The sequence below is a fragment of the Lupinus angustifolius genome, chromosome LG16 (genome assembly GCF_001865875.1).
Source record: "Lupinus angustifolius cultivar Tanjil chromosome LG16, LupAngTanjil_v1.0, whole genome shotgun sequence".
Taxonomy (NCBI): domain Eukaryota; kingdom Viridiplantae; phylum Streptophyta; class Magnoliopsida; order Fabales; family Fabaceae; genus Lupinus; species Lupinus angustifolius.
Window position 1 is genome coordinate 11,224,026 of NC_032024.1, and position 12,416 is coordinate 11,236,441.

The window sequence follows — 12,416 nt, forward strand, 5'->3', positions numbered from 1 at the left end:
ATACTTGTAAAGGCAATCTGCCATAGTTGAATATTCTTCATTCTTGTAAAGAATTCTTTCTTTCACGGGGTGTGAAAAGAAAGGAGAATCGATTCACTTGGAAAGGGGTTTTCCTAGGGTATAAGAATTAGGGAGTGTGTAAGGTACATAGAGATCTCGGGGTGATATATTGTAATTACAACTCATAATTCTTAGTGAAAAAATCTCTTGTGCGGCAAGAGTACTGGATGTAGCCTTCGGTGGACAGGAAGGTGAACCAGTATAAAACTCCTTGTGTACTCTCTTCTCCTTATCTCTTTCATTTTATTTCCTATTATTTTTCTGCATATTGTTTCGCTGCACTTTAACTTTGATTTTGCAGAAAAAGCGGCCATTATTTTAAGACAACTAATTCACCCTCCCCCCCTCTTAGTTGCACTCTGATACTTACACCAGTGAGTTGTCATTTTTGACAAGTTCAATTTTGGTTTGTCAAACTTACCTCCAACTTGATTGACCTATGTTTTACCTCATATATTTGGTTGTCAATATATCGAGTCCATGTTGGAGTCCATTTATAACTTTCCACTATGATTTTCACCAATCTTCTTTGTTGGACATGTAGTAACTTGCATTTCAATTCCTCATAGCTATCTTGTGTTGTCTCATTCTCCTCATGATGTAGCATCTCAACTCTTCTAACATAGTCAAAATTGGTTTATCTCTGTTTCTCAACAATCTTTACATTCCATACTTCACACATGTTGTTGGTAATGTTGTCCAGTTTAGGCGAGTGGCTATAAAATGCCTTCATCCATGAGCTAGGGTCAAGATTGTTTAGATAAGACCATTCCACTACATGATTGTCCTTCAATTTTCCCATTCCAGTGTTAAATTCACCAACTATTGTGCATTTAGCTAATTCCCAGACCACACCTCTTAGCTCCTTATCCTTAAAACTTTTGATGAAGTTTTTCTAGATGTGCATCATACAGTTTCTACAATGTGCACATGGCATAACCTCGATTATTGCAGATTCCAAGCCTTTTTCTTGATCTGACACAAAGTTCCAGCCATACATGTCTTGAGAACTTAAAGCTTGTTCCAAAAGTCCTAGAAACCATTTTCAATTGTCCTTGGTTTCTGAATCAACCACAACATATGCAATAACATAAAACTGATTATTTGCATCTCGTCCAACAGTATACAGAAGTTGTCCCCCCATAATATCCCTTTAAAAAACATCCATCTAGGTCAATAATGGGTCTACACCCATTCTTGAAACCTTCTTTATAAGCATTTAGGCATATAAACAGTCTGTTAAACATTGGTGGTATTCAGGAATTGGATGCACTTCCATTACATCAGGTGATCCGGTATTGGTTTTATGAACTTCCTCTAAATAATCTCACAATTGATCATATTGTTTTTTCCTGGACCTTCAAATGCTTCTCTTACAAGTTTCAGGGCTCTGCTCACCTTTATCTTCTCCAAGTGAACCATGTAGTCCTCCTTCATCAAATTAATTATTTGTGTCCTCCTTAAATCAGGTTGTGTCACCAACCTTGATACAAGTTTTTTGGCAACTCAATTCCTACTAGTAGCTTTGTTTTGGAAGGTCCTCCAACAAGTATGGTCTGGGTTGAAGGTTTTCAGTTGATAGGTGTTCAACCAACTGTCCCTAGAACAAAATGCAATCCAACCACAATCTGGATTTGCACAAACAGCCCTTGCCCTTATTAGATCATTATTCTTCCATTTTATTTGTCTGCCTAGGAAGATGTTGTAGTCTTTGACAGCATATTTAAAAACCTTGAGATTTGCAAACTCCATTCCAATCTCCAAATGGACATGTCCAAATGTACTATTTTCAATGAACATGGAGTACTTAGTAAATGCATTCCATGCATTCCCTTCATCATCAGTGGAAACATGGGTATGCATATATTCATTATTACATGAATATCCCTAATCCTCAAAAGAAGCTGTAGGTTGTTGAGGTCATGTTCAACACCTTCAGGTTCAAGTTCAATTTCAACACCTTCAGGTATAGGCTCATTCACCTTATAGGCAGCCTCAGGTTCATGGGTAACATTCCCTGCATTCTTTAGGCATGACTTCCTTTTCTTCGGTGTTGACTTATTTTACTTCAGTGGTGACTTCCATTTCTTTAGTGGTGACCTCATTTTCTTCAGAGTAACGATGTCGTTTTGTGAGGGGGAAATAAAAAAAATATTTTTGGTTGATGACATGGCAACTTGTACACGTAGGACCATCCAGCAGAGGCCACGTCAACACTTAATGTGTCATGCGAGCAAATCAGTTACAGTTAACGGAACCGAGATGACGGAAAGACTAATGTGACTCGACATTGAATTGTTGGAGACGAAAATGTCACTTAAAAAATTTTAGAGACTAAATTGGCACCCATGAAAAAATGAGAGGCCAAATTGGATAATTACTCTTAAAAAATACAACTAATTAAATTGATGTTTCCTTATTAATTAGTGCAAACATGTTGCTACTAATTGATTTGTATGTGCACTTATTATTTGAATCTTTATTTATTAACCAAAAGACTTTTCCTTTTATGTTATTGTTTACACTATTTTCATTTTCTATCAGATTTTGATTATTATTAATATTGTTATTATTATTATGTTTACACTTGTTCATGTTATTAATTAAATCATATTGGAAAATAAAGAAATAAATGCCTAAAAAGAAAATAGAAAGGAATGAATATATGTGAGTACTAGAATAGGGGGTAACCACAACAATAAATAATGACATAGAAATAGGAACAACATGATTAATAGGGTGTGATGAATGAATAAATGCTGCTTTATATGAAAAATGGAAGAGTAATAATGAGTATGACGACAACAATTAATGACTTAATTATGAGTTCAAACTACCAAAAGAGAGAGATTGTCCAATAGTGCTTCGTTTCTACACTCCACTCAGAAATAAATGAGTCATTATGATGTGGAGACTGCGGCTAAGAATGAGGAAATGAATGTGGCCTTGTGTTTTGAATAAAATAGCTTAGTAATGGATGTGGAAAACGGCACAATAACTACAAGGTGAATTAATCACTTAAGGATAAGTTAATCTATCTATCTATTTACTATTTAATAAAAGGATGTCCTCTATGTTACATGTTAATTGTTTAGTACAAAAAATGTCATCTATGTTATTTGCTCAGCCAAAAATTTCCCTCTTAAAAAACTTTACTTCCTAACATACATTCTATCACACATGACCAAAGTCAACTCATACATTTGACCCTTCATATCCTCTTGTTATTTACTCACATATATAATATTTAGCATTTAATAATTTATTAAGACTCATGACCACCTATAATAATTCTTATCAATCCATCAAACACATCAATAAACTCTATTTCATTTTTATTTCAAATCTGGTTCAGTCAAGCTTTTGTGGTGTGCCTTTCTTCTTTCTTCTTCCCAATTGTCGTTTTGTTCGCTTCCCTTAAACGTAGTAGCATTTGTTTGATGTTCATCTCATGGATTTTATTTTCATCTCTTATTATTTCATCATTATTACACCATATTTTTTTCACTCTCAAAATATTGTGTCATCGTTGTACTTCTTTATCTATGAAGCCTTGTTTTGTGCCTACTACATTTACCAATACTAGGAGAAGTCCTTTTATTGGGTAAGAATATATTGGGGTAAGTATATTCAGTATAATATTTTTCACCTTCATTTATTCATCATTTTGAGTTTGGAGGGTATAACTCTTTCCTTTTGTTGGTTTGTGTAACTATTATACTTCCACTTTACCATAACACTTTATTTGATGTCATTTTTACCTCTAACTTTGTTTTAGCTGCATTTGTTCTTACAGAGTTTGGAAGGTAATTTTTCTCCTTTCCTTTCGTTGGTTTTTGTAACTATTTTACTCTATCTATTTTGTTCTTTTACTCTTGTTTTACTATTGCTATGATGTTTTTGTTGTTTTCAGTGTGACATTTGTTGTTTTAGAAACACATTTTGGTGTTTATTTAACAAGTACCAAAATTTAAGAATTTTATTTTGTTACTCTTGCTTTACTATTACTTATTATCTTTGATATTATATTTACTATTACTTATTATCTTTGATATTATGTCAGTGTGAGTATGTTATTCAATGGGTTTAATAAGTACCGTTTTTTCCACTTTTATTGGTATGTCGATTTCGAAGGTAATGTTTACTTTTGTGGCTTTACTATTATTATTTAGTGATAAGCTTCATATCCTCTTGTGTTTTTAACCTTTTATTACTTTTGTTTTAAAATAATGATTTTAATACTAATTATTAAAAAAGATCTTAAAACGTTTGCAATTAATATTAACATATTAAATTTCATATTATGTATAATTTATTATGATAATTAATTGATTTAATTTATATTTTGATTAAATTATTTATGATTCGCTAATTTTAAGCAATGCTCATTATTGATATAAATTTGCATAAGTGTAAATAATAAATTTGTGAAAAAATAATAATGAGGCTACAAATATATGGCCGAAATTGTCTTCCTCTTTTCAATTAGTCATATAATGAGTTATGATATTACAATTAATAAGGAAATATGTTGATATTGTAACTCCCTTAAAAAATAACTGACAATGAATTTATTTCAAAATAATGATTTTAATACTAATTATTAAAAAAGATCTTAAAACGTTTGCAATTAATATTAATATATTAAATTTCATATTATGTATAATTGATTATGATACAAATCTATTAATGTTTATCTTCTTATATACTTTAATTGATACATATATTTTTTAAATTTACTTTAGACATAAGTAATCTTAACCATGTGAAAGATAACTTACTAGGAAAATTAATAATGAGGTTACAAATATATGATCGAAAATGTCTTCCTCTTTTCAATTAGTTATATAATGAGTTATGATATTACAATTAATAAGGAAATATGTTGATATTGTAACTCCCTTAAAAAACAACTGACAATGAATTTATTTCAAAATAATAATTTTAATACTAATTATTAAAAAAGATCTTAAAACGTTTGCAATTAATATTAACATATTAAATTTCATATTATGTATAATTGATTATGATACAAATCTATTAATGTTTATCTTCTTATATACTTAATTGATACATATAATTTTTAAATTTACTTTAGACATAAATGATATTAACCATGCGTAAGAGTGAATTGTCTCGTGTGAATGCATGAGTAACTTACTAGTTACTCTCATAAAAAACGGGAAAAAAAACTACAGGGAAGAAATTTGTATAATTTCGGCACAAATCTTAAAAAATAAAAGAGATGTTTTTTGTATTCTTTCTGATTTTTGTGGTGTTCTTGTGTGCCACTATGATAGTTTTTTCCTGGTTTTTTGCTTTTTTATGGATCTTTTTCTAGGAATCGTACTCATCTATTTATAATGAAAATAAATAACTCATATCCCTAGAAAATTGCAAAAACTAAATTTATCACTAAAATTTGGCTTTTTTTAAGGGATCAAAATCCCAACTAATTTTCTCACTTATTTTAAAACTTTATTTTATTCATTTTTTAAAATTCAAAATAGAAGTTTGTAGTTGTATAAATATTTACTATTTTATCATTAACAACATCAACCTTGAGGGAAAGATTAATATTAAAGATGATAACGTTAAAATGTTTGTTATGAAGTTTGCTATAAGGTTCATTAGAAAAGGTATAAGATAAGATAACTGGTCACTTAGATTTAATTGAGTAAATTTTGTTCAATAATTCTAGAATGTTTTATGTATTAAAATGATGACATTTATATGATCATCATCTTATATTTTTTTATTCTCATTTAAATAGTGCATTGTTTATCATTAAAGGGAATCAAGGAAATATGAAGAAGGATATCTTGAGGGAATGTGTATGACATGGTAGATTCTGGTTGAGTTTTTGGACTACTCGTGTAGCACAAGTATTTGAAGATGATTGTATATGTTAGATATGTGTGTCACCTCGTGGTCATATTTTTATATTTTATGTAGGAGTAGCGTTATCTCTTACTACCTTCACTATATTACTATTTTTAAGTTTTTCTTTTAATCTATGGTAATCACGGTGTGTTATGCATGATGACTATGTTTATAATTATTATATAATGATGATGGTGTTTTTTTTACTTGTATACTAAATATTGTTATTATTTTATATTTTAAAAGGAGAGGGGATTAATTTGCTCAAAGAGTAAAAACTTAATTTATATTTTAACCATTAATTCAAAAGAAATCCAATAGTTTAGAATTGATGATTAAAAGTCGAATAAGTTTTTTTAAACTTACTCTTGGATTAGGTGGTCTCTTCTAAAACATATACTCTGCTTTTCATAAATAAACCAAGTTCATGGTCGGCGTGTTTGTATAAACGGATGTGAAAAACAACAACGCATAATCTAATCTCACGTGTTTAATTTCTTAGGCTGTGCAAATAACGTAAGAGTAAAAGAAGCAAAATCAGTAATGTAGCAAACAACAAAAATGACGCTCATATTATTGAATTTTCCAATCTTGATTCTATTGAACAGGTTCATGTTTATTTGGAGTGTACAAGCACTTACTTTTAGAACATTTAACATACAGACTCCATGATTTCAATTTGAAAAGCAACGAATCCTTTGGTTCTTGTCATTTCAAGGCCTAATACAACAATTTATGTAGGTCATGCTCTTCTTTCTTCTCTGCACGGTTATAAACATTATAGGGTTAGAAATAGTTTGCACTGATTCCGCAGTAGTTTCTTTATGTCTTAAATGTTCGCAGTTTATCCCTCTATTTCTAAACTATAAATTAAAATCATGGATTTGTATCTTCTACAACAACAAAAGCATAAGATAAAAAATATTTTCTACATTTTCTCCTCTTCTTTCTCTCTAGAGTAAGAAATTTCGGTTCAAATCACCAAACGGATGAGATAGAACCAAACAAAACCAAAAAATGGTTACATTCACATTTATGTTCAGTTTTTTCTTGAGAATGACAAGATGAAGAGGTTCTCTGGTGTAAAGACAAAGGAGCTATTGCTTTGGGTTTCTTTTAGTGATATTTATATTGATCATCCACCAAGTGGTAATATCACTTTCAAAACCTTGCATGGTTAGATAGTTCATTTCCAACTTCTGGTTTTGAGATTGAAGTGAAAAGTAAGGAAAACTTTTGTTCTAGTATTCCTTAGTTTCTGGATAAGGAACGGAGTGACTGTCATTTCTAATAAATGTAGCTCTCATGAATGAAACTATTTACCTTTAAGGCTTTGTTTGGAGGTGAGGTTTTAGAGAGCAACGAAAGGGATGATTTGGAAAGTCTTCCCTTGTTTGAGAGTTAGATGAAGGACATAGGACCCTCCATATGTCGATTTTTAAAGTTCTCAAATTTGGGATTTTTTGTAAATAAAATGTCAAAATAACTATAAAAAAAATTAGTAATATTATATAATTTTACATTATTGTTTCTCATTATTAATTACATTTTTAAAGAAAAAATAAAAAAAAAAATTTCTATTGTCATTAGTTACCCTCTTCTAAATTTTGTACTCTCAAACAAGGGGAGGATTTCCTTCCTTTTCTCTTAATTTTCTCTTAATTTTCTCTTTCCTAACTCATTGATTCTTCTCCTTCACTTTTCCTCCTAACTTCCAAAAAAAGTAAACAAGTTTAAGAATCTATGAGATTGAAAGATGTATATATTGAATTCCAATTCCTACGAGAAGATGATGGTTATTGGTATTAATGAAATTATCGGCTTCTAATGGAATTAGAAAGGAAATGAATTCAAATTCATCTCTCTTAACAGGAGTGGAATTGAACTATTCTCCTCCCTTATATTTGATCCGGTTCCTAGAATACATTAAAATTGAACCCAACGGTTGCACTAATATTTCTCTCCTTATAGAAACACTAAAACTTAAGGATCCTTTAACTAATAGAAAAATATAGCTGGTGAACAAAGATCGAAATCCAAAAGTTATCCCAAACATGGTACAACAAATGCTACCAATATACTAATTTCAATGCTGCCTATGTAACTGAGTCATTCCGTATTATTAATATGAGTAAATTAAGTTTTAGTGAAATTACACAAATTACTCCTTATTTTTCCATACTTACACAAATCTCTAATTTTTATAATTTCATTACATTGAGCACCACTGCATGAGAAATAAGTGTAATATTTTAAACAAAAAACATGATAAATGCAATTAAGTTAAGTAAAACATGGTATATTGTGGAGACAAATCTAAATAATATACAAATCAATGTATCTTTATTATTTTTGGTTACAAAATGCATCAACAATTCTAAAAAGATATTGTTTAAATCGTTCTTATACTATATCGTAACGAACCAAAAATAATAAATATGTATTGACTCATATTATTTAAACTTGTGTCCATAATATATCATATTTTGTTTAACTAAATTGCATTTATCACATTTTTTGTTTAAATGATTACACTTATTTTCCATGCAGGGTCAGTGTAATGAAAATATAAAAATAATTAGGGGGTTTGTGTAGGTGCAAAAAAGTGAGAGGTGGTTTGTGTAATTTCACTAAAACTCGTGGTGTACCAGTGTAATTCACTCTATTAATATTGTATCGATCAACCATGAGATAATGATATAATGATTTAATTAGTGTTACTATCAATATTGAAAAAATGATGAAAGATCGTGTCCCTCATTTCGAGCTTGTACACATGCTTCTAGAGCTACTCGATTAGCTATGGCACCTGGTGCATTACTCGGGCGATCAAAAAAAAGAAATAGTTAATATACTCAAGATAATTGTGTATTTACAAAATAATGTATAATACATCATATTTCATCGGCCTTTTTCCGTTTTTAGTTAGGAATGGCAACGTGGTGGGTCGGGGTCGGGTTTGCACATACTCAATCCCGAACCCAAAATAAATGAGATTGAAAATAAAAATATCATCCCCGAACCCGAAAATATACCTGAAAATGATAAAGTATTAAGGAAAATATGATATTATTTTCGTGTAATTTTGCTCTAACATTTCTATTTTCTCTTGTATATTTCATTTCTTTTATGTTTGAAGATCCAATAGTATGTAAAGTAAAATTAGAAATTAAAAACAATGGCAAATGATAGAAATTTCAATTTTAAATTGAAATACCTTACTTCGGGGCGAGTTCGGGTCTTTGCTATACCAAACCCGAACCCGAAATTTAAACCTGGGTAAAACCCGAACCTGAACCCAATCACATTGGGTTTCCCCATTAAATTCGGATTCGGTTCGGGCGAGTACCCACAGGTTCGATTTTTATTGTCATCCCTAGTTTTAGCATTTTTAATTTCTGGAATTTTAGCCCCGATTAGCAAGGGATCGTAAATCCCAAGTTTATCTATGAAGAGTAGATTTAATTATATTAATGTCTAATGTTTGAATTTGTGATGCAGTATGTTTTATAAGTATAAATAAATATAATAGTTGTGTTTGATCCTCCATAAATATATTGTAATTTTAAATGAAAAATTGTCTATATAATCAATAAGATTTAAATGAAAGTTAGCGGATATGACCAATTTAATTAATATAAATGTATGAAAAATATAATTTTTATATCGTGTCGATATGAGAACTAGTACAATAAAAAAACCAATTGAACTGGCCTATATAATTATCAGTATTGTGAGAACTGGATTGTACTGGACGGTCCGATCGGTTTGACCTTTAACCGAACTTGAAAACGGTTTTGCTTTACCATCTTAACCGAGTGAGGGTTGGACCGCTTTGAACCGGGAAACGTTGGTCTGACTGTGTTAAACTTGGTTAAACCGGATTAACCCAGGAAGTAAACCGAATGGCTAACTCAAAAATTTAAAAAATGGAAAGCTACCCTAATCTTTTGTTTTACTCCGATCTTTTGTAGGTCCCATTATGAATTTCCAACTATAAAAAAGTGTCCTTCAAAATGGTGCATAACTAACATTTAAATTAAATTAAATGGTTTATGCTATGAATTTCCACAACACTACACCCAGCAATGGTCCATGTGCGTTGATAAGGGGTATAGATCAATGCTAGGTGAAGTAGTTGCTAAAAGGGGTATTTTAAAAGTTGGAAATTTAAAATCTCAAAAATAATTTTGAAGATAATAGTGCCCATATGACAATAATTTGCTACCCACTCATGTGCTTAAGTCTGTTCTGAATTAATCAAAATGAAATAAAAATAGGAAAATTTCATGAATGTTAAATGTTTTTAACTGACATAAATATATTTTAATTGGTTCAAGACAGATTTAAAGACATACTTATGAACAGCAAATTCTTGTTTAGGTAACTGTTGTTGCAACAAAAAAAAAGAAACTAGGAAAGTGGTCTCACCAAGACAGGAGGATCTTCCTTAGCATGATGACCATGACCATGACTTTGACGGTTATTGGCATTAATGGGAACCCTTTCTTTTCCAAGGTTTAGACGTTTGACTTCATCCAAGTCTGTTTTCTGATTCTTCTTGTTTGCACGAGCTTGATTGAAAACCATGGAGTAATCAGTAGGCACTCCTGGTGGCTTTTGCTCCCACCCTCCAAATTGTGGAACAGACATCTTACCAGGTATTTTCTGCATCAATAGGAATATAATACAATGTTGGTCAATAACTTCATTATTCATTGCTCAAAATGTAAAAGTTGAGGCCGTATTTTATGTGCAAGTTTAAGACCTTAAACTACTATTGGTTAATACCCCTTGATCAACGCACTTTAACCAATACTAGTTTTAAGGTCTCTTTGCAAGTTGATGATTGAAGGGTGATAAAAAGAAGAAAAGAACTTGACATAATTCTTGAACTCTCCATTTTTATTCATTTTCCTCTAAAATCAATTGGGTCTCAAACTTCCATATAGATATTAGAATGCATATTTACTCATCTTAACCTTGTATTGACCAATAAAAGCTCAAGTGAAACATAAAGGTACATGAAAAGATGATAAAAAAAAACCATGCGTTATGCAGAAATTTTAGATACTCAATTCCCTGGTTTAAATGTGAATCAAATTATTCTCAAAATACTCAATTCCTCTGTTTAAATGTATGTTCCATCAATTATTAAGTCTATAAACTGTTTATCCTATACTAAATGACAAGATGGTTGTATGATGAACTCGGAGAGGAACCTTGCTGCATCAAAAGAAATTTTGGTGAAATGTTAAGTGAAAAAATAAAACAAAAAATTAAAGATAGCATAAATTCCATATATATAGCATGAGCACTACAGAGATTAAAATTGGTTACATAGTGTCTCAAAATGAAACTAAAGATTAATTGCCGAATCTTATGATATTGTCGGTTAAATAATGTGAGCCCATGTTTTACAACATAAGAAACTCTTCATGTGGAAGGATCTCCAATGTCACGTCAAATAACATGAACATGATTTAAAAATATAGTACAATGTTCAAGATTTAGCTTATTTTGTTCCATTTAAAAATTATTTAGTACCTACACAATTTCCAAGATTTTGCCTATTTTGTTATATTAAACACTTATAAAGATTATTGGTGAAAATTTATTTTCTTGTAGATAAAAGAGAAAGTGTCCACATTTATGGAATGAGTCAATCATCTACTGAACAAAAATGGTGATATTGTTCCTCCAATGATCAAGAATTTTGATTTTTAGGAAATATCATGGTTGTCCAATAAGAATTCAAATACATGTTCTTCTTTTCTCCCTATAATTTCCTATGTAGATTTAGGCTTACCTCCTTTCTTTCCATGGCTGATTCAACAGGTGATGTTGATCACCGGAATAAGGAGCTTCAACTAAGATGCTTGTTAAATGAACCTTGTCAACACAAGCTTGATCGAAAAGGGTGAATGTTTTCTTGCCATAATAACGTATTTAAACATTGGGAATGTAGAATAATACTTGAAAACTTGTCATTTCTGATAAGTGACCAAGATATCCTATCAGAAACGAGGGTCCATAAGATTAAGCTATTTGTAGCTAGATGTGTTGGGATAAAAATAGCTAACAAATTATATTATGGGTGGCCTCTTCGAATTTGATGCTATCCCTCGGTTATGAACTGTTCAATGTTAGATTATTGCCTTAATTTAAGGAAGATAGATAATTTATCTCAAATGTCTCATACCAATAATAATAAACAAGAATAGAAATGATTGAAGACAGAATTGAAGATATGATTCAAACTTATGACACGTTGTTTGTCGTTTCCTGCAACTTCTTTAACAACACTACATATAAATTAGTTTTTATAAAATAAAGGAAGAGTGTACGTTAGAAATTATTTTTAGGTCTATTTCTTATTTTTCTAAAAAAGGAATAAAGACGATAGGAACTTTAACGGTGTGTTTCATTTTATATATTTTTTAATGCTGAAGACCCATCTTATTTTATTGAAT

The 12,416-nt window shown here is 30.4% G+C and overlaps 1 protein-coding gene across 1 annotated transcript; it reads right to left on the bottom strand.

Moving 5' to 3' along the window:
• On the bottom strand, positions 6,490–11,978 carry LOC109329167. The gene is made up of 3 exons (XM_019562842.1): positions 11,753–11,978; positions 10,375–10,611; positions 6,490–6,704 (listed from the first exon to the last, which is right to left on the bottom strand). Exons 1-3 carry the CDS (start codon positions 11,765–11,767, stop codon positions 6,657–6,659), a joined length of 300 nt encoding a protein of 99 aa, XP_019418387.1. The 5' UTR covers positions 11,768–11,978; the 3' UTR covers positions 6,490–6,656.

Bases quoted from the DNA above. Each gene is read 5' to 3' on its own strand.
- LOC109329167 (XM_019562842.1), bottom strand. The intron at 6,705-10,374 runs GTGAGACCACTT...ATAACCGTGCAG, and splicing joins AGGAAGATCCTCCTGTCTTG to AGAAGAAAGAAGAGCATGAC.